The sequence below is a fragment of the Ranitomeya imitator genome, chromosome 3 (assembly GCF_032444005.1).
Source record: "Ranitomeya imitator isolate aRanImi1 chromosome 3, aRanImi1.pri, whole genome shotgun sequence".
Lineage (NCBI taxonomy): Eukaryota > Metazoa > Chordata > Amphibia > Anura > Dendrobatidae > Ranitomeya > Ranitomeya imitator.
In genome coordinates, this window is record NC_091284.1 from 398,545,533 (window position 1) to 398,569,005 (window position 23,473).

At 47.1% G+C, this 23,473-nt stretch overlaps 1 protein-coding gene across 1 annotated transcript in view; it reads left to right on the forward strand.

Moving 5' to 3' along the window:
• Window positions 1-427: 427 nt before the first annotated feature.
• Window positions 428-23,473, forward strand: part of RBBP4 (RB binding protein 4, chromatin remodeling factor) — a 43,122-nt gene continuing 20,076 nt past the window's right edge. The window contains exons 1-6 of the mRNA XM_069757053.1: window positions 428-599; window positions 718-865; window positions 3,458-3,603; window positions 7,952-8,125; window positions 21,058-21,173; window positions 21,386-21,546. Of these exons, the coding sequence (XP_069613154.1) occupies window positions 584-599; window positions 718-865; window positions 3,458-3,603; window positions 7,952-8,125; window positions 21,058-21,173; window positions 21,386-21,546 (761 nt within the window). The 5' untranslated portion in view covers window positions 428-583. The remainder of the gene's footprint in view (window positions 600-717; window positions 866-3,457; window positions 3,604-7,951; window positions 8,126-21,057; window positions 21,174-21,385; window positions 21,547-23,473) is intronic.

The following is a 23,473-nucleotide window of genomic DNA, read 5'->3' on the forward strand; positions in this document are numbered from 1 at the left end:
AGTAAAAAGATGTTTAGCCATAGACTCTACTTTGCAGATACAGTTGTATTGGTGGCCATTTATCTTTCCGAAATCCATACACCTGGTGAGGACCACTGTAGGAGTGCAGGTGGAGGGCATGGGGGCCCTCACCATGTCCTCACCATGCAGTACTATGTGCCGGAGAGATCCGCAACTGCTAACTCCTGGCAGCCGCCAGCCAGACCTTCTTCTCTGGGACCCTAACATCCCTCGCTGCCTCATTTCTACCCTCCATATTCATGTGTTGTCATGGCGATACTAAACCACGCCTACTGGGCGGTGCTCCCAATTTGGAAGTTGAACGCGCGTAATTTGCTTCTGCTCCGCCTTCGTGACGCGAACATCTCTGATTGGCTGCATACAGAGCTCCTGTACAATTCCTATTGGACCAGGTTGGCGCGAATGTGCGCGGCTCCGAGACACGGGGGAGGCGGGAAACAATAGCGGGAGGAGCAGGCCGGAGACCGGAGACACAAGGGAGGAGTTGGTCCTAGAACCGGGACAGTAAACGGCGGCACCAGTTGTGAGGTCCAGACGCTACGCTGCAGGCCGTACAAGCACCATGGCGGATAAAGAGGGTAAGTGTGGAGAAAGTTGCCTGCTCGTGTGCCGTGAAGTGCAGCCGGTACTGTAGTGTGTACGGTGCCGTGTAGTTCCTCACTGGTGCTGCAGCCTCTTCCTTGTGTCCGGGCACAGCTGCGTTTGATGATGCTGTGGAGGAGCGGGTCATAAACGAAGAGTACAAGATCTGGAAGAAGAACACCCCTTTCCTGTACGACCTGGTGATGACTCACGCCCTGGAGTGGCCCAGCCTGACAGCACAGTGGCTGCCCGATGTCACCAGGTGAGTCCGGGCTCTCCCCTCCTCCCCCGGGCTGTGCCCCTGCCCGATGTCACCAGGTGAGTGCGGGCTCTCCCCTCCTCCCCCGGGCTGTGCCCCTGCCCGATGTCACCAGGTGAGTGCGGGCTCTCCCCTCCTCCCCCGGGCTGTGCCCCTGCCCGATGTCACCAGGTGAGTGCGGGCTCTCCCCTCCTCCCCCGGGCTGTGCCCCTGCCCGATGTCACCAGGTGAGTGCGGGCTCTCCCCTCCTCCCCCGGGCTGTGCCCCTGCCCGATGTCACCAGGTGAGTGCGGGCTCTCCCCTCCTCCCCCGGGCTGTGCCCCTGCCCGATGTCACCAGGTGAGTGCGGGCTCTCCCCTCCTCCCCCGGGCTGTGCCCCTGCCCGATGTCACCAGGTGAGTGCGGGCTCTCCCCTCCTCCCCCGGGCTGTGCCCCTGCCCGATGTCACCAGGTGAGTGCGGGCTCTCCCCTCCTCCCCCGGGCTGTGCCCCTGCCCGATGTCACCAGGTGAGTGCGGGCTCTCCCTTCCTCCCCCGGGCTGTGCCCCTGCCCGATGTCACCAGGTGAGTGCGGGCTCTCCCCTCCTCCCCCGGGCTGTGCCCCTGCCCGATGTCACCAGGTGAGTGCGGGCTCTCCCCTCCTCCCCCGGGCTGTGCCCCTGCCCGATGTCACCAGGTGAGTGCGGGCTCTCCCCTCCTCCCCCGGGCTGTGCCCCTGCCCGATGTCACCAGGTGAGTGCGGGCTCTCCCCTCCTCCCCCGGGCTGTGCCCCTGCCCGATGTCACCAGGTGAGTGCGGGCTCTCCCCTCCTCCCCCGGGCTGTGCCCCTGCCCGATGTCACCAGGTGAGTGCGGGCTCTCCCTTCCTCCCCCGGGCTGTGCCCCTGCCCGATGTCACCAGGTGAGTGCGGGCTCTCCCTTCCTCCCCCGGGCTGTGCCCCTGCCCGATGTCACCAGGTGAGTGCGGGCTCTCCCCTCCTCCCCCGGGCTGTGCCCCTGCCCGATGTCACCAGGTGAGTGCGGGCTCTCCCCTCCTCCCCCGGGCTGTGCCCCTGCCCGATGTCACCAGGTGAGTGCGGGCTCTCCCCTCCTCCCCCGGGCTGTGCCCCTGCCCGATGTCACCAGGTGAGTGCGGGCTCTCCCCTCCTCCCCCGGGCTGTGCCCCTGCCCGATGTCACCAGGTGAGTGCGGGCTCTCCCCTCCTCCCCCGGGCTGTGCCCCTGCCCGATGTCACCAGGTGAGTGCGGGCTCTCCCCTCCTCCCCCGGGCTGTGCCCCTGCCCGATGTCACCAGGTGAGTGCGGGCTCTCCCTTCCTCCCCCGGGCTGTGCCCCTGCCCGATGTTACCAGGTGAGTGCGGGCTCTCCCCTCCTCCCCCGGGCTGTGCCCCTGCCCGATGTCACCAGGTGAGTGCGGGCTCTCCCCTCCTCCACCGGGCTGTGCCCCTGCCCGATGTCACCAGGTGAGTGCGGGCTCTCCCCTCCTCCCCCGGGCTGTGCCCCTGCCCGATGTCACCAGGTGAGTGCGGGCTCTCCCCTCCTCCCCCGGGCTGTGCCCCTGCCCGATGTCACCAGGTGAGTGCGGGCTCTCCCCTCCTCCCCCGGGCTGTGCCCCTGCCCGATGTCACCAGGTGAGTGCGGGCTCTCCCCTCCTCCCCCGGGCTGTGCCCCTGCCCGATGTCACCAGGTGAGTGCGGGCTCTCCCCTCCTCCCCCGGGCTGTGCCCCTGCCCGATGTCACCAGGTGAGTCCGGGCTCTCCCCTCCTCCCCCGGGCTGTGCCCCTGTCCGATGTCACCAGGTGAGTGCGGGCTATCCCCTCCTCCCCCGGGCTGTGCCCCTGCCCGATGTCACCAGGTGAGTGCGAGCTCTCCCTTCCTCCCCCGGGCTGTGCCCCTGCCCGATGTCACCAGGTGAGTTAGAGCTCTCCCCTCCTCCCCCGGGCTGTGCCCCTGCCCGATGTCACCAGGTGAGTGCGGGCTCTCCCTTCCTCCCCCGGGCTGTGCCCCTGCCCGATGTCACCAGGTGAGTCCGGGCTCTCCCCTCCTCCCCCGGGCTGTGCCCCTGCCCGATGTCACCAGGTGAGTGCGGGCTCTCCCTTCCTCCCCCGGGCTGTGCCCCTGCCCGATGTCACCAGGTGAGTCCGGGCTCTCCCCTCCTCCCCCGGGCTGTGCCCCTGCCCGATGTCACCAGGTGAGTGCGGGCTCTCCCCTCCTCCCCGGGCTGTGCCCCTGCCCGATGTCACCAGGTGAGTGCGGGCTCTCACCTCCTCCCCCGGGCTGTGCCCCTGCCCGATGTCACCAGGTGAGTCCGGGCTCTCCCCTCCTCCCCCGGGCTGTGCCCCTGCCCGATGTCACCAGGTGAGTGCGGGCTCTCCCTTCCTCCCCCGGGCTGTGCCCCTGCCCGATGTCACCAGGTGAGTCCGGGCTCTCCCCTCCTCCCCCGGGCTGTGCCCCTGCCCGATGTCACCAGGTGAGTGCGGGCTCTCCCCTCCTCCCCGGGCTGTGCCCCTGCCCGATGTCACCAGGTGAGTCCGGGCTCTCCCCTCCTCCCCGGGCTGTGCCGCTGCCCCATGTCACCTCTGTATTCTTGTATTGGCAGGCCAGAAGGGAAGGACTTCAGCATTCACCGCCTGGTGCTCGGGACGCACACCTCTGATGAGCAGAACCACCTCGTCATTGCCAGCGTGCAGCTTCCCAATGATGATGCCCAGTTTGATGCCTCTCATTACGACAGTGAAAAAGGAGGTACAGTGACTTCTTACCTTGTTAAAGGGACCCGCCATCTGATTCTGCTGCCACTAACAGCACGAATCGGAGCCTTGCTGCACAACTGCAGCCAGGTACGGTATATTCTGTGACATGCTGAAGCGTTTCAGAGAAAATATACTTTGAACCCTTCGCAACATATGACATATTTCAGAGCCTGCATCTCTACCCCTAACATGACTAATTCAATTAGTAATCGTACCTTTAACAGCTGGCTGCATTTCTGATTGACTGCGGGATTTAACATGTGCCAGCCGGAGCACGTCCGTCAGCACCCCGTCATGTGATTGTAGGGCGGTGATAGCTTGGCATGACAGCTGGGGGGGTGTCTGCTGAAGACCCTGTACCTGTCACTGCGATACTCCTGTGGACACACTCGTGGTCAGTGTTCAAAGGAGATTGGCGACAAGCAATTTGTTTATTTATTTTTTTCTGTTCCCCACTTTAAAAAAAAAAAAAACTATACGTGTTTGGTATCTGCATACTCGTACTGACCTGGAGAATCATGTTGCTAGGTCTGTTTTACTGTATAGTGAATATGGTATAAAAAAAAAAAACCCAGCACTTGGAATTTTTCCCCGTTTTCCAGTGATTATATGGTAAAAGCAATGGAGCCATTCAAAAGTCCAATTCTCCCTGCAAAAAACAAGTCTTCATTTGGCTTTGGGGACAGACAAATAAAAATGTTATTGCTCTTGGAAGAAGTCTGGATAAAACCCCTTAAAGTGCCTGGGGTGAAAGGGTTAAAAGAAATCTCTTGCCAGGTTTTTCCAGCTAATCTGAGAGCAGCATGATGTGGGGGCAGACTGGATTCCGGTGATGTCACCTTCTCGACTGCTTGCTGTGTTTTTCATGAAATCCCTGATTTATCAGCAGAAGATTATCACTAGAGGACAATTAAATCTGCTGCCTTGGTAGTTCCTTCTTGAGCTGTGTATAACCCCGCCCCCACCACTGATTGGCAGCTTCCTGTGTACACTGTGCATAGACAGAAAGCTGCCAATCAGTGGTGTGGGTGGGGTTTTACAGAGCTCAGTATTCAGAGATCTGCTGCAGACAAAACAGGGCTTTTATCAAAGCTGCAGTAATTGACATAGCTGGAATTAGGATGTCTGCCTTTACATCATGCTCCTCTTGGATGGGGCAGCAAGAGCCTGGCGGATGCAATATAAAGATCCAGCCAATGATGTTAGGGAGAGATCAGCTTAGACTGGTTCTGCCCCCAGATGACTTTTCCCAACTTTGTTGCAGGTGATTGACAGATTCTTTGCTGTTGCCAGTTGCTTTGAGAACAACTGGGAGAAGTCATTCTAAGGCCGGTTTCACACGTCCGTGTCTCCGGTACATGAGGTGACAGTTTCCTCACGTACCGGAGCCACGGACACACGTTGACACATTCAAATCAATGCATCTGTGCAGATGTCGTTTATTTTTTGCGGACCGTGACTCCGTGTGCCAAACACGGAGACATGTCAGTGTTCGTGGGAGCGCACGGGTTACACAGACCCATTAAAGTCAATGGGTCCGTGTAAAACACGTACCGCACACGGACGTAGTCCGTGTGCCGTGCAGGAGACAGCGCTACAGTAAGCGCTGTCCCCCCCACATGGTGCTGAAGCCGCGATTCATATCTTCTGTGCAGCTGCGTTTGCTCTAGAGAAGATATGAATATCCCTTTTTTTTTTTTTTGTTTGTTTTTTTTGTTTCTCGTGTTTAACATAAAGATCCCTGTCCCCCACCCCCTGTGCGCCCGCCCGCTGTTCTTAAAAAACTCACCCGGCTCCCTCGCTGGCGCTGATTCCTGTCCTGGCCGCACCTGCTACTGTATGAGCGGTCATGTGGGGCCGCCGATTAGTCATGAATATGCGGCTCCACCTCCCATAGGGGCGGAGCCGCATATTCATTACTGTAAATGAGCGGCCCCACGTGACCGCTCATACAGTAGAGGGTGCGGTCAGGACAGGAAGCTGCGCCAGCGAGGGAGCCGGGTGAGTATTTCAAGAACAGTGGGTGGGAGAGGGGTGGGGACAGGGATCTTTATGTTAAACACGAGAAACAAAAAAAAAAAAAAAAAAAAAGGATATTCATATCTTCTCTACAGCAAACGCTGCTGCACAGAAGATATGAATGGCAGCTTCAGCACGATGCAGGTGACAGCGCTAAACTTTAGCGCGGTCTCCTGCACGGTGCGTGTGGTACCCAGTGGGCACACGGGCGGCGCAAGTGTGCCACACTGATGTGCCACAGAAACGCACGGGGACACGGATAATTCCGGTACCGGAATCATCTGGACGTGTGGGACTGCCCTAAGGCAGCGCTTGACTAGTCCTGCCTCTGACTATGGATCCCAGCTGATCTATACATTGTTTTAAATGCCACTGTACCTTCAGTTTCACAAGAAAAGGATTATAATGCAGGGCTCTGCACTATATACTGATTTACCTACACTGTTAGCAATTCATTTTTGTATTTGTCGATAACCCGCAGTATGGGCCGCCTGAAGTCTGTGTTGCAGGCTTCACTAAACGGCGTCCTTTTCCTGCTGCTAGGCTAAAGTCTTCTGGCCGGTTACGCAAATCATAGGATTTTACAAGGTTCGCTCTTACACTGAATTCGATAAGCGGGATGCTGCTTAGTTTAGTGCAGCCTGCAGCACAGACTTCGTAGTAAGTTCGAAAAATGATTATGCTAAAGAGTCTGTATCATAATCCTTTTTTTTGCAAAAGTGGAGGTAAGTTTTGTCATGTCTGTTGTCAGAACTATTTGTATAGGATCTGCACTTTCAAATTTTTCAAGCAACAGACATACATGCAGCGGATCTCCATCATTCTATGTAGTCTGTTGTCGATGACGGACCACTCCTGTCAATCTCCATTATCACACACAAGTTCAATCCCTTTAAATATTCATCTAGACAGGAAGACCTAATGCGGCACTGCTGCTTCTTGACACCTGTACCCTTTGATTTCCAGAAGGTTTGCTGTAATCCTATTAACAGATTAGAACTCTCACCTGTGAAGAGAAGCATTTAATTGCCAAAGGGTTGTAAGGCAGGAAAGCTAAATTGTGCTGTTGGAGTTCTTCCATTTAAAAAAAAATATATAGTACCCATCTGTGGTCGGTTTCTGTCTTGAGACGGATAAAGCGGTACTGCCATCTCCAAGATCCTATCCCAATGTGTAGTATTAATAATATTAGCAACTACCTCCAATTACAAATGTTGTATAGTTTTTTGATTATCGGTCTCTCATGTGCAGGCGTTGCAGGAACTTTGGTATCCATGGTTATGACCACTGATATAGTAAGTTAGCTAGTGGCAGTAACCATGGATACATAAGAGCCTGCAATGCATGTACATGATCAAAGGGACATGGCGAATCAGAAAAACTGGGATACATTTCTAATTGGAGGTATTATTATAGATACTACATATTGCGATAGTATCTTGGAATCCCCTTTAAATTGGTTCAGGAGATTGTCTTCAGGCTGTGTATTCCATGGACCATGTTTCAAAGTCGGTTGAAGCTAACCTATGACACTGCAAACTTGGATCCCAGTCTTGTGCCTCATTCAGACGTCCATGTATCGGGAATGTTCTCTAGCCATGTTTTTCATGGATGGATCAAGAATCCATTATAGTCTGTGGGGCTGATCACATCTATGCCCTACTATGGCTATATAAAGCCAGAGCTGTCAATCAGAGGATGGGTGGAGATAGAGGCGCCCTCAATTGTTTGGCCACGCCAAAGGTACACACGGCACCTGTACTTGGTTTGAACAGTATTTCTGCGTTGAAAGCGACAGGTTCCCTATAAAGAGTATCTGCAGGCACCATATTATAGAGCAGGGGAAGGTGAGTAGATTGATATACAGATTTGTGAGGAAAAAAATTCAGTATTACTTGGGTTTTTACCTTTAAACCTCTGCTTGTAGGACCACCCACTGGACCAATCAGTGACTGACATCATTATTTTATTTTTTTTGTTATTGTGCATACAGAGAAAGCAGATACTGGTGCTATTCGCTGTACCGAAAACCCAGAGAAAGCAGAGGTTTAAATTATTAAAACACTGATTTTACTGAATTTTTAATTGACACCGTTTTGTAATCTGCCCAGCTTCCTCTGCTCTTCAAGATGGTGCCTGCCGATTGCACTGCATTTTTATGCATGTTCTCAACATTGTGTCTAGTCTGAGTTTACTATTTGTCAACTTTATGGCCTTTTCTGCCCACTCTCGGATAGGTCATGCCCTTTTTGTTGATTCACGTTGAAAATGTCTTATGGAGCATGTGTTTTTTTTTTTTGTTTTTTTTTTTGTTTTAATAGAGTTTGGAGGCTTTGGTTCAGTAAGTGGGAAAATAGAGATTGAGATCAAAATAAACCATGAAGGAGAAGTAAACAGAGCCCGCTATATGCCCCAGAACCCGTGCATAATTGCAACCAAAACACCAACCAGTGATGTTCTTGTGTTTGACTACACTAAACACCCATCCAAACCAGGTAAGCCTACACTTCTGTTCTTGTGGTCAGATTCACACAATTTTATATATCACACTGGCACCAAAACACTGATAACGTGCAGTCTGAAACTGCAGGTTTGGTAGATTGATCTCTCAAAGGAGATGTCCACTACAGGACATTCTGATATAGATATATAGATAATTTTTTTTTGTGCCCTGTACATTCCAGTATGCGACAACCTTTTTTCACCCTCCAAGATGAATACATCCATCATATTCCAGTATGCGACAACCTTTTTTCACCCTCCAAGATGAATACATCCATCATGGAGCTGGTCAGGTTATGTTGATTAGTCTACATCTGAGTATTAACCTCTAGCAGCTGTTTACCCACCACCGCTATACCATTTCAGTTCCACAGGCTGGTGTTTATCACAGCCGGTGATTAGGACTATATAATTCAGTATATACAGGTGCATCTCACAAAACTAGAATATCAAAAAGTTAATTTATTTAGGTTCTTCAATAAAAAAAAAAAGTGAAACTCGTATATTATATAGTTACAGAGTGATCTATTTCAAGTGTTTATTTCTGTTAATGTTGATAATTATGATTTACAGCCAATGAAAACCCAAAAGTCATTCTCAGTAAATTAGAATACTTTATAATACCAGCTTGAAAAAATGATTTTAAAATCTGAAATGTTGGCCCACTGAAATGTATTTTCAGTAAATGCACTCAAAACTTGATTCCAAAGGAGCCCTGACTTACTGCATTTTATATAAAATGAGTTTCACTTCTTTTTGTATTGGAAAACTGAAATTAACTTTCCAGGACGTAACTCCTGACAATACCATTGAGGTCGTTCGCCTCCTCCTTACAGGGACAGGAAACCACGAGAGGTTAAAAGGCCCCTCCCCACCCACCTCCCTCAGTGTTTTTTTTTTTTTCCCCTGTCCTTGCATGGAGGGACACACAAAAGGAGAAACTCAGCTTATCAGGATGGGCTCAGGGGGTTCGTGCGGCACAGCCAATCCTTCTCCCTACCAAGAAGGCCCGAGGCTGACACTCTTCGGTGGAGAGTCCCTCAGCCGCAGAGACCAGTTGAGCGAACGAGCTCCTGGGTAGAGCCGCTTCTTCCTGATGGGGGGCTCTCTGCTCTGACGCCAGCCGGCAAGGTGCCGCTGCTTTCGGAAGTTGCACAGTGGAGAAGGCCGACGCGCTTCCGGTGACGTCAGGAAGTGCTGAAACACAGGGTTGGCGTGCGTTCCAGGGTGGAACGTGGAAGTAACAGAGCGAGATGGGTAATAAAGCCATTACCTGGATCCTGAGCGGCACAGGACTTTCAGGAGCATGATGGAGGAACCGGGCAAAGCTGACCAGGACTCCCTTTCTTTACAATGTACAGGATAAGGGAACCACAGCTATGCCCCTGCCTGCGCTCAAACGATCTGGCAAAGCTGCTGCAAAAACCAGACTATGCTCTGTATGCCATATAAAATTACCAGAGACATATGGCAGAACGCTCTGTGACACCTGCACCACCAGAGTTGAGGGCAGAACAGCCAACCCTACTATCTGAGATGAGGTCCTTGATTCGGAAAGAGGTTCAGGCCTCCATATCTAGCCTTACCCGTCTGCAACCTCCCGGTCCAGTGCCATGTGCTAAAAGACCTGAGCAGAGTTCCCCAACTCTGGTCCTCAAGAGCCACCAACAGGTCATGTTTTCAGGATTTGCTTAGTATTGCCCAGGTGATAATTGCATTACCTGGAAAGGCAAGAATTACATCACCTGGGCAATACTAAGGAAATCCTGAAAACATGATCTGTTGGTGGCTCTTGAGGACCGGAGTTGGGGAGCACTGTGCTAGAGAAACGTGTGCACAACAACTTGGCGGTGCACGGGTAGGTTCCCAAACCGTAGTGATAAATTAGAGCAAAACCCGGCACTCAACTTAGCAGTGAAGTATGTGGTAGATTTATTGATCCCAATATACAAAAAGGACATTTCGGTCCCAGTCCGGGACCTTCATCAGTACCTTATAAGGGAATGTGTAATGATGAATAAAAACTGCTGTGTATGCCGGTAATAAGAGCAAATGTTTAAATGGAAAAAATTAATTTTTTTCATTTAACATTCGCTCTTATTACAGGCATACATAGCCGTTTTTTTCATCATAGCACATTCCCTTATACGTTACTGATGAAGGTCCTGGACTGGGACCAAAACGTCTTTGTTGTATATTGGATCAATAAATCTACCACATACTTCACTGCTAAGTTGAGTGCCGGGTTTCGCTCTATTTTAAATGACCCCATGGACAGGAAGGCGGATAATCTCCTGAAAAGGGCTTGGGAGACATCCGCGGCTTTGATCAAAACCAACATAGCCACTACTTCAGTTGCCAAGTCTGTTTTTATGGATGGGACAACTGGAGGAGCATTTGACCAACAAAACTTCCGAGAGAGGAAATCATAGCCTTCCTCTCTCTAATGAAATCTGCTACAGCCTTTTTGGCAGATACATCTGCCAAATCTGTAAGATTTTCAACTAGGAATAGCCCTTTGGGCCGCACTGGACAAAGCTATCTGGATGAAAACCTGGTCCGGGGGACAACGCCTCCAAAAATAAGCTATGCTCTATTCCCTTCTGAGGGTTAAGGGTGTTTGGGCCGGCATTAGATGACATCTTAGAGAAGGCACCTGGCAAAAAAGGGTTCCCTGAAGATAGGTTTAGAAGAAACTAGTCCTTTAGTAAACCAGGTCCTACTTGGAGACAGTCCGATTACTGGGGCAAGGGAAGTGCAGCAGAGGAAACTGCAACAAAGGCGGTAAGAGTAAAGGGTGCCTATTTGGGTCTGGGTCGAGTTCAAGATCAAGAAGGTAATGTTGCTATTCTCATCCGGTGGCCGACTCAAACGCTTTGCGGCAAATTGGTCCGAGATTACCCAGGATCAGAGGGTTCTCAGAACCATAGCAGAGGGTTACACGGTAGAATTTACTACAAGAAAGGTTTATCACTCCCTGGACCTTATCGACAGTCTCCGATGTTAGCAGACTTAAAGGAGCTGGTCAACATGGTGGTCATAGTTCCGGTTCCCCAGGCAGAAGAGGGTGAAGGTCACTACTGTTTACCATCATAAATCAATGAGGGGAGTCCCGCACCATAATAAACCTGAGGCCCCTAATCTTCTGGGTCAGATACAAAAGGTTCAGAATGGAGTCGTTAAAAACTAGGGTTCCCCTTATAGACAGGGTCCCCTTTGGCGTGCTAAAAAGCGCATATTACCAGGTCCCTATTCACCCAGCGTCCCAAAGATACTTGAGATTTGCAGTGAAGAGCCTGAATCGAACCTTTCAGTTTCAGTGCCTTCCTTTTGGCCTAGCATCGGCTCCCCGAGCATTTACCAAGTTGGTGTCAGAGATGATAGCCTACCTAAGAAACCAGGGGATTATCATAGTGCCGTACTTAGATAATTTCCTCTTGGTGGCAAATTCGCTTGAAGTACTCCGACTTCACAGGTAAAAGACCATGTCCACAATAGAGTACCTCAGATGGATTATCAAAAGCCAGAAATTGGACCTGGTACCAGAAAAAAGGGTGTGCTACTGGACTCCAGATTCAGAACATCCTTCCTACCGGAGGAAAAACTGGACAGTACAAAACGGAGTTCCTGAGAAGTCGTGTTTCCGTCAGGTCGGCAATGAAAATTTTAGGTCTCTTGACCGCTTGCATCTCCTGTGCCCGGTGGGCCCAGTTCCACTCAGGAGCTTTGCAGAGGGAAGTCTTGTCTGTCTGGGATCGGCACCAGTCATCACTTGACAGAAAAATATCCTCATCCCCGGTGGTGAGAAGATCACTACTTTGGTGGACTCGGCCAGAAAATCTACAGGTGGCCATTCCTTGGACCGCCTCACCATGTGTGGCGATCACCATGGATGCCAGCAAGTGGGGATGGGGAACACTTGGAGGGAAGGATTCTTCATGGCAGATGGCCATCAGAGATCCGGTCCAAGTCTTCCACTTACAGGGAGCCCTTCGCTGTGTGGGAAGCCCTAAGATGAAATCAGGCAGTGCTAAAGGGTCAACATGTAAAGATCTTATCAGACAACGTGACTGTTTCTTTCCTGCTATATCAGAGGGGGCCCAGACATCGGGCATTCCAGGATCTGGCGTCCAAGATTTTTTTTTACTGGGCAGAGAAAATGGTTCTGTCGGCAGCGGTTCATCTCAAGGGGTCACAGAATGTTGGGGCAGATTACTTGAGCAGACAAAAGGTCTGACAGACGGAATTGGAACTGAACGAGGAGGTGTTCCAGTACTTGTCATATCTGGGGTACACTTCAAATAGAATTATTGGTGACCAGGAAGAATACAAAGATTACCGGATTTTACTCCTTCAATCCATCAGACAATCCAGAAGCCACCGATGCGTTGATCCATAAGTGGAGCAGGTCTTTCTTATGCCTTTACCCCGATGGCGCTTATTCCAGGGGTTCTCTGGAGGATCAGGCGAAGGTACTTCTATTCGCCCCGTATTGGCCAAAAAGAAGTTGGTTTCCACTGCTAAAAGCGATGGCATTAGAAGATCCGGTTTTGCTTCCTCAGAGGGAAGATATAATCCACTAGGGCTCAGTCTTTCATCAGAACCCAGGAAGGCTTCATCTATCAGCTTGGATCCTGAGCGGGACATCCTGAGAGCTCAGGGGTTATCGGACCAAATCATAACCACAATTTAGGCTAGTAGAAAGCCGCTTACTTCTGCAATATACAACAAAATATGGAAAGGGTTCTGTCTGGAAGGTGACAGGCAGACCTGATATCCCAGGGGTCTTAGACTTCCTCAAGGCGGGTTTTAATAAAGGGCTTAGACCTAGCACAAGTCCAGATGTCTGCTTTAAGTACATTTTTTTTTTTTTATTTATTCTCTGAACACTCACCCTTGGGTAGTTTGATTTGTCATGGCGATTCGGAGATTGCAACCTACTGTACTATTAGGCAGCCGGTGCCCCCTTGGGATCTAAATTTGGTCCTTGGAGCCCTCTTCAAGGAGCCTTATGTACAAGGGGAAAAGATTGTCCGTCTCAGTCTGGACCATCAAAACTGCATTTAGTGGCCATTACTACTGCAAAGAGACTAGGGGAAATTCAGGCTCTTTCAACTCGGGATCCATATCTTCTGATAAGGGAAGATTGCATAATTCTAAAGTTAGACCCTGCTTTCGTACCAAAGGTAGTGTCCTGTCAGCATCTAAATCAGGAGATTCTTACCCTCCTTTCGTGAGAACCTCTCAAACCAGAAATAACAGGCCCTTAATGCGTTGGATGTTAGACAGGCGGTCATTGAATATCTAGAGGCCACTCGTAGTTGGAGACAGGATCCTAACGTGTTTGTCTTATTTGGGGGTAAAAATAAAGGGAAAGAAGCCTCTAAAGCCACCATCGCAAGATGGATTACCTCTGCAATCTCCTTAGCCTATGAGTAAGAAGAGATCAGCCCACCCCCCTGAAGGTTTAAGAGGCCACACTACGAGAGCAGTTTCCACCTTTTGGGCTAAGGGCGGGGGCATCAGTTGAGCAGATTTGTAAGGCTGCCACCTGGGCCAGGCTAGATATGTTTTGCAGGCATTATAAATTAGATGTGTTGTCAGCAAACTTCCCTTGGGAGAAAGGTTCTCCAAGCAGTGGTCCCACCCTGAGGAGGTACTTTGGTATTCTCCATGGTGCTGTCAGGAGAGAAGTCCTGGAAAATAGGTATTTGACTTACTGGTAGTTGTTTCCAGGAGTCCATCCTGACAGCATGGTTAGTTCCCTCCCTGATTGTGTTCATGATGTCTTAAATACGATATCGGTTTAAATAAATTTAAGTTGCATCAGCCATGGTGTGGTACTTTTAACCTCATGTGTTTTCCTGTCCCTGTAAGGAGGAGGAAGTCGACCTCCATGGTGCAGTTAGGATGGACTCCTGGAAACGTAATTACCGGTAGGTCTAATACCTATTTTCTGATATTCTATTTTTGTGAGATGCACCTGTAGATCAAGCAATCGCAGGTTCATGAACACTAATGGCCCAATTCATGAAGACCAGTGTTGTTCACACAGATCTTAATGAGGGGGTGTGCTGAAGTCAGATGCTCCTAATTCCTAAAGAGGTACATGCCTTTTTATGAATCTGGATCGTTTACGAGTTGCCTGTGCCTCCGCGTGCTGTGCAAGAATTCGCATTCTAGTCAGGTATTGGAGTGAGATTTCTGGCTTTGGAAATGCCAGCTCGTCAAGAATTACATGGGTGGTGGCATAACACCTTCTTCCAGCCACAACTCTGCCCATTTTTCAATGCAGCTGAAAGAAACTGCCGTAATGACGCCAAAAGTGGTAAAATCTAGACATCTCTCCCAAGTTGCACCTAATTTTGTGAGTTTTCAAAGCCTGTGTACCAGAGTTATGGCATGAAAGCGTTTGATACATTGCTCTAAGGGTCTGTGTACATAACCTCTCTTAACCCCTTAATGACCGCCGATACGCCTTTAACGGCAGCAGTTAATAGTATTTATTCCTCAGCGCCGCTTTTTAACGGAGCTGAGAAATAAGGTTATAGCGTCTCCCAGCGTCAGAAATTCTCCAGGGTCTCGGCTATCGGGGGTAGCTGAGACCCCCAGAGCTCACGGAATAACGGCGACCGCTTAAAAAAAAAAAGAGAGAGAAATGGGGTCCCCTGAGCCCTCACAGGTACCTTCGGTGTCCCTGGACCCTCCTGCATCTTCTGATACTGTCCCCTGGACGTCCGGCGTCTTCTTCTGGGAAGAAAATATCAGGAACATGCGCAGTGCGCCTGCCAAGATCTAAAAATAATAAAATTTAAAAAAAAGTTTCAATTTTTCTGTTGGGGCTTGGGTTGGAGGTTAGAATCGGGGGGGTTCCACTGTTTAGGTACATCAGGGGGTCTCCAAAATCAACATGGCGTCCACCATTGATTCCAGCCAATTTTATGTTCAAAAAGTCAAACTGTGCTCCCTCCCTTCTGAGCCCTGCCATGCATCCAAACAGTGAGTTTCCCTCACATACAGGCTATCCGTGTACTCAGGAAAAATTGCGCAACAAATTTTGTGGTCCATTTTTTCCTTATACCCTTGTGAAAATAAAAAAAAATAAAAATTGGGTCCAACATAAATTATTTGTGAAAAAAGTAAAATGTTGTTTCTTTCCTTCCACGTTGCTTTAGTTCTCGTGAAGCACCTGAAGGGTTGTTAAACTTCTTGAATGTGGTTTTGGGCACCTTCAGGAGTGCAGTTTTTAGAATGGTGTTGCTTTTGGGTATTTGTTATATTGAACCCCGAGCCCCCTCCCCCCCAAAAAAACTCCAAATGTGAGGTTGTTCCTGACATCACTGGTCAACTTTTAACCCTTATAAGGTTCTAACGAAAAACAATTTTTTTTCAAAAATTGTGCTGATGTAAAGTAGACATGTGGGAAATTTTATTTAACTGTTTTGTGTGACACCACTCTGATTTAACCCCTTTCTGCCATTAGACGTACTATTGCGTCCATGTGGGGTGGGCTTTACTTCCCAAGGACGCAATAGTACGTCATATGCGATCGGCAGCGCTCACGGGGGGAGCGCCGCCGATCGCGGCCGGGTGTCAGCTGTTTATCGCAGCTGACATCCGGCACTATGTGCCAGGAGCGGTCACGGACCGCCCCCGGCACATTAACCCCCGGCACACCGCGATCAAAGATGATCGCGATGTGCCGGCGGTACAGGGAAGCACCGCGCAGGGAGGGGGCTCCCTGCGGGCTTCCCTGAGCCCCCCGCAGCAACGCGATGTGATCGCGTTGCTGCGAGGGTCTCACCTCCCTCCCTGCTCCCTCCAGCCCCGGATCCAAGATGGCCGCGGATCCGGGTCCTGCAGGGAGGGAGGTGGCTTCACAGAGCCTGCTCAGAGCAGGCACTGTGAAGGCTGCAGCGCTGCATGTCAGATCAGTGATCTGACAGAGTGCTGTGCAAACTGTCAGATCACTGATCTGTGATGTCCCCCCCTGGGACAAAGTAAAAAAGTAAAAAAAAAAAATTTCAAATGTGTAAAAAAAAATATTCCAAAATAATGAAAAAAAAAAAAAAATATTATTCCCATAAATACATTTCTTTATCTAAATAAAAAAAAACAAACAATAAAAGTACACATATTTAGTATCGCCGCGTCCGTAACGGCCCGACCTATAAAACTGGCCCACTAGTTAACCCCTTCAGTAAACACCGTAAGAAAAAAAAAAAAACGAGGCAAAAAACAACGCTTTATTATCATACCGCCGAACAAAAAGTGGAATAACACGCGATCAAAAAGACAGATATAACTAACTATGGTACCGCTGAAAACGTCATCTTGTCCCGCAAAAAACGAGCCGCCATACAGCATCATCAGCAAAACAATAAAAAAGTTATAGTCCTGAGAATAAAGTGATGCAAAAATAATTATTTTTTCTATAAAATAGTTTTTATCGTATAAAAGCGCCAAAACATAAAAAAATGATATAAATGAGGTATCGCTGTAATCGTACTGACCCGAAGAATAAAACTGCTTCATCAATTTTACCAAACGCGGAACGGTATAAACGCCTCCCCCAAAAGAAATTCATGAATAGCTGGTTTTTGGTCATTCTGCCTCACAAAAATCGGAATAAAAAGCGATCAAAAAATGTTACGTGCCCGAAAATGTTACCAATAAAAACATCAACTCGTCCCGCAAAAAACAAGACCTCACATGACTCTGTGGACCAAAATATAGAAAAATTATAGCTCTCAAAATGTGGTAACGCAAAAAATATTTTTTGCAATAAAAAGCGTCTTTCAGTGTGTGACGGCTGCCAATCATAAAAATCCGCTAAAAAACCCGCTATAAAAGTAAATCAAACCCCCCTTCATCACCCCCTTAGTTAGGGAAAAATTTAAAAAATGTATTTATTTCCATTTTCCCATTAGGGTTAGGGCTAGGGTTAGGGCTAGGGCTAGGGCTAGGGTTAGGATTAGGGTTGGGGCTAAAGTTACAGTTAGGGTTTAGATTACATTTACGGTTGGGATTAGGGTTAGGGGTGTGTCAGGGTTAGAGGTGTGGTTAGGGTTACTGTTGGGATTAGGGTTAGGGATGTGTTTGGATTAGGGTTTCAGTTATAATTGGGGGGTTTCCACTGTTTAGGCACATCAGGGGCTCTCCAAACGCGACATGGCGTCCGATCTCAATTCCAGCCAATTCTGCGTTGAAAAAGTAAAACAGTGCTTCTTCCCTTCCGAGCTCTCCCGTGTGCCCAAACAGGGGTTTACCCCAACATATGGGGTATCAGCGTACTCAGGACAAATAGGACAACAACTTTTGGGGTCCAATTTCTCCTGTTACCCTTGGGAAAATACAAAACTCGGGGATAAAACATATTTTTTGTGGGAAAAAAAAAAGATTTTTTTATTTTCACGGCTCTGCGTTATAAACTGTAGTGAAACACTTGGGGGTTCAAAGTTCTCACAACACATCTAGATTAGTTCCCTGGGGGGTCTAGTTTCCAATATGGGGTCACTTGTGGGGGGTTTCTACTGTTTAGGTACATTAGGGGTTCTGCAAACGCAATGTGACACCTGCAGACCATTCCATCTAAGTCTGCATTCAAATGGCACTCCTTCCCTTCTGAGCCCTCCCATGTGCCCAAACAGTGGTTCCCCCCACATATGGTGTATCATCGCACTCAGGACAAATTGGGCAACAAATTTTGGGGTCAAATTTCTCCTGTTACCCTCAGGAAAATACAAAACTGGGGGCTAAAAAAATAATTTTTGTGGGAAAAAAATTTTGTTTTATTTTTACGGCTCTGCATTATAAACTTCTGTGAAGCACTTGGTGGGTCAAAGTGCTCACCACACCTCTAGATAAGTTCCTTAGGGGGTCTACTTTCCAAAATGGTGTCATTTGTGGGGGGTTTCAATGTTTAGGCACATCAGTGGCTCTTCAAACGCAACATGACGTCCCATCTCAATTCCTGTCAATTTTGCTTTGAAAAGTCAAACGGCGCTCCTTCCCTTCCGAGCTCTCCCATCCACCCAAACAGTGGTTTACCCCCACATATGGGGTATCAGCGTACTCAGGACAAATTGTACAACAACTTTTGGGGTCCAATTTCTTCTCTTACCCTTGGTAAAATAAAACAAATTGGAGCTGAATTAAATTTTTTGTGAAAAAAAGTTAAATGTTCATTTTTATTTAAACATTCAAAAAATTCCTGTGAAGCACCAGAAGGGTTAATAAACTTCTTGAATGTGGTTTTGAGCACCTTGAGGGGTGTAGTTTTTAGAATGGTGTCACACTTGGGTATTTTCTATCATATAGACCCCTCAAAATGACTTCAAATGAGATGTGGTCCCTAAAATAAAATGGTGTTGTAGAAATGAGAAATTGCTGGTCAACTTTTAACCCTTATAACTCCCTAACAAAAAAAAATTTTGTTTCCAAAATTGTGCTGATGTAAAATAGACATGTGGGAAATGTTATTTATTAAGTATTTTGTGTGACATATCTCTGTGATTTAATTGCATAAAAATTCAAAGTTGGAAAATTGCGAAATTTTCATAATTTTCGCCAAATTTCCGTTTTTTTCACAAATAAACGCAGGTACTATCAAATAATTTTTACCATTGTCATGAAGTACAATATGTCACGAGAATACAATGTCAGAATCACCAGGATCCATTGAAGCGTTCCAGAGTTATAACCTCATAAAGGGACAGTGGTCAGAATTGTAAAAATTGGCCCGGTCATTAACGTGCAAACCACCCTTGGGGGTAAAGGGGTTAAGGGTACAAAAATTAAAAGTTTGAAAATCGCAAAATTTTTGCCAAATTTCAGTTTTGTTTTTTTCATAAACGCTAGTTTTTATCAAAGAAATTTTATCACTTACATGGTGCAGTATGTCACGAAAAAAGTCTCAATCTGTGGTATACGTTGAAGCGTTCCAGATCTATAAAGTCATAATGTGACAGTAGTCAGAATTGTAAAAAATTGGCTTGGTCATTAAGTACCAAATTGGTTCTGTCACTAAGGGGTTAAATGTGTGTACCTGCTAAGTTTTTCAAGGAGATGATGAATCAGGAACTGGTGGTATTTTGTCTGTATTATTCTGCAGCATTTCTGCACCTATTAAATGAAAAAAATTTTTTTCTAACATGCGTTCTGATCGCTTTTTGATACTTTGGTAGGTCATGCACTAAAAGCGTCTTTGTTCTTGACGTCTCTTGATATTTGCTAACTTTTTTGGTAGTGTGGATTACATGCGTTTAGTTCATTTCCGCAGCGGAAATGCATATACACTTGTAATATGTGGTTTTCTGCATCTAATACTACTGTGGGCCACATTTGCACATAAAACTCCGCATATTCTGAAGATATTTTGCAGACTTAAACTGACCTGCACAGTGGGCGTGAACTTTCTATAAACCTCATCCACTTTGCTGTAGCTGTAAGATGCTGTTTTTGGCACAGCAAAAAAAAATATATGGGATTTTAACCCCGCTGCTGACATCTCAGGCTAACTCAACTATAGTGGTGATTCTGGTCTCATTCTGGAACTGCGCATCTCAGCTGCTGTAGTTGACATTATTATTTATTGTTTTATTGCAATTAATTCCATGGCGCTTTACATGTGAGGAGGGGTTTGCATAATAGAAAACAAGTACAATAATCTTGAACAATACAAGTCACCGACCTGGTACTGGAGGAGAGAGAACCCTGCCCATGAGGGCTCAGTCTATAAGGGATGCGGGAGAATACAGTAGGCGAGGGTAGAGCTGGCCGTGCGGTGGCTTGGATGATCGGTGGTTACTGCAGGTTGTAGGCTTGTCAGAAGAGATTAGTCTTCAGGTTCCTTTTGAAGGTTTCCACGGTTGGAGACAATCTGTTATGTTGGATTTGAGAGTCCCAGAGTAGGTGGGATGCACGGGAAAAATCTTGCTTGCGATTGTGGGAAGAGGAGAGTAGAGAAGGAGATCTTGTGAGGATCGGAGTTTGCGTGCAGGAAAGTACCGAGAGATTGTCACAGATGTATGGAGGAGACAGGATTTCGGAAGGCTTTGTTGTGGCTGAGGTTTTGAACTGGAGTCTCTGGGCAATGGAGAGCCAGTGAAGGGATTGACGGAGAGGATTGGCTGAGGACTAGCGGGGGGATTATTTGGGCAGCAGAATTTAGGATAGATTGGAGGGATGTGAGTGTTAGAGGGGAGGCCACAAAGCAGGAGGCTGCAATAGTCGAGGACGTGCACTAGGTTTTTTGCAGATTCTTGTTTAAGCAATGTGTGTACAGGGAGATATTTTTGATTTGGCAGGAAGTGAAAAGGTCTTTGATATATGGTTTGAAGGACCGATCAGTCCAAGGGTTACCCCCGAGGCAGTGAGCTTGTGGGACTTAAGAGAGGGAGCAGCCTTTGACTTTTATGGAAATTTTGTGGGGTTTATTTATGGGAATTGGTAGCCATGATTTATTTTTTATTTTGTCTGAGTTGCTACACTATGCGACCGAATGAGAAATGTATTTAAAAACTTTAAAATGCTAAGCACTGGTTAATCGATGGGGAATATAAAGTTTTAGGTGTTGAAAAATGGCAGCACAAGCAACTTTTATTTTATTTTTTTTTTTTATTCAAAACCTCACCACAGGTGCCCTGACCTGAAGAATCATATTGCCGGGTTGTTTTCACCAGTAAATGCAAGTGTGGCATATTGCATTTCAGTATCTAACCTTGCACTGTCAATAAAACATGTCTTCCTACAGTTTTTGCAGAGGTTCCTATGGTCATTAATGCTAAAATGAAGCCTTGAAGGGGTTACATTTATTGCTATATAATTATCCAGTAACTCTATTTTATTTTGTACTTTATTATCCTTCTTGCTCGTTTACCCTTTTTCTTTTGTATTATATAGTCCTTATATATTTATTGTATAGATCCTTCAGGTGAATGTAACCCTGATCTCCGGCTTCGTGGTCACCAGAAGGAAGGATATGGATTGTCCTGGAATCCTAACCTTAGTGGAAACCTTCTCAGTGCATCTGATGACCATGTGAGTTCTAGATCTAACATGGTTTTTGGATTGTTAGAATCCTAATGTTATGTACAGAGCCACTATTGTAAGGTACTAACTAGCAGTGCAGGATATGTCTCCCATTTCCCAATCTCTGCCTTTTTATTGGATTAAATTTTATAGCTACTTTGAATAAGACACTTCAGAATTTGAGGCACTTAATATATTTTTTTTTTATGATTGACTTACAGACAATTTGTTTGTGGGATATCAGTGCAGTACCCAAAGAGGGCAAGGTGGTTGATGCCAAGACCATTTTTACAGGACATACTGCAGTGGTGGAAGATGTTTCGTGGCACTTACTACATGAATCCCTATTTGGATCTGTAGCTGATGACCAGAAACTTATGATGTACGTACGTGTTGAACTCCTCTGGTAAACCGTGTTATGTGAAGTGAATTAGTAAGATTGCCAGTTTGGAAGAAAATGCCTACTTTACACTGTCTAATTTCTTCCCTGTGCTCTGTTCTCCACTATCAACTAATCAGATGTTTCCCAGTGTTTGCTCCCCTTCAAAACAAAATTGGCAGCTGCATTCCTTTTTTTGGTTTAGGTACCATATTTTTCGACTCAGATATTTCTGAGGATTTTGGAGTGATAAAAATTAGGTCTTAAAGAAGTTGTCCACTACTTGGAAAACTTCTCATACCCCTCGCTTGCCCCCAATAAAAGTTATTCTCACCTCCCGGGTTAGCGCCGTTCCCGTCGGCACACATACTCCCGTGCTGTTGTGACATGTGACCCCGGCATCCAATCAGCGCTGGCGTCGCTGTCCCCGCCTCCTGTTGAATTGAACATGAAGCGGATGTGAGAGGGCAGCAGCCCGGACTTGTTCTTCATGCTTGATTTTTGTCTGAAGGTGGAGATGGTGACACTGGCACTGATTAGCGAGAGCCCTGGGGTTGTGTGTTCGGATACCGCTGTAACGGTGACAGCACGAGAGGTGAGTATAGGATTTTTGTTTTTTCGGGGCCAAACATTTAGATCAAGAAGGAGCACCTCTTCCTCAATTAAAGGGGTTGTCCTCTACTTGGACAACCTTTTTAAGTGAGGACGCTCTCTTCTCTTAACTGCTTTAGTCTCTGCAACACTGCAATAAAATGTAATAATGGGCGATGAAAAGATATCAACTCCAAAATGGTATCAATAAAAATGACAGACATGCAAAAAATAAGCAGCCACCTAGCCCCATGTCATGAATAATAGAGACGCTACAGGTCTTGGAAAATGACGACTTTTTTTTTATAAACAAACTTTGGATTTTTTTCATCACTTAAATATAGAAGAACCTAGACATGTTTGGTATTTACGAACACCTAATGACCTGGCGCATCATAATAGTAGGTCAGTTGTAGCATTTAGTGAACATGGTGCAAAAAAAAAAAAAAATCTGAAACAATTGTGGAATTGCACTTTTTTTTTTTTTTGCAATTTCACCGCACTTTGAATATTTTTCCTATTTTCCAGTACAAGATATGGTAAAATCAATGGTGCATTCTAAAGAACAACTTGTCCCGCAAAAATCAAGCCCTCACGTGGCCATATTGACAGAAAAGTAGCAAAATGATGACTCTGGGAAGAAAGGGAGCAAAAAATGGAAAAACAAAAAAACGTAAATAACCCTGATCCCTAAGGGTTTAAAAGGGGTTGTCCCTCAAACCAAGTACATTTTAATCACTATATCTTGATGCCAACAAAAGTGACCCCCAAACACACTACTGTACCCCACAGTTAATTCCTCCAAATGCACGGTATGATGATGCTACTGTATCCTCTCTCAAACCCTTCGGCAAAGTATGGTGAACTCTATAAAACAAGCCCTTGCACAGCTCTACCAACAGAAAAATAGTTACGGGTCTCAAATTCTTTTATTACTACTAAAATATAATAACAGCCATAGGCCGGCCTCACACTAGCGAGTTTTACGGACGTAAGAGAGGTGCTGAAAATACGGATTGCATACGGTACAATGCTTCTCTATGCCCCTGCTCCTATCAGCCGTATTTTACGGATCCGTATTATACGGTCTTCTACGGCCGTATAAAATCGCAGCATGCTGCGTTTGTCACCGTATTGCGCAAAGAATTCGCCAATGAAAGTCTATGGGGGCCAGAAAAATACGGATTACACACGGACCAGCAGTGTGACTTGTGAGAAATACGCAGCAGTGTTAGAGAGAAAAGCCGGCAATTTTTTTTTGCATATTCCACACTACCAATGTTAGTAGTGTGTATTTGCAAAATTTGGGCTGTCTAGCTATTAAAATAAAGGGTGATGC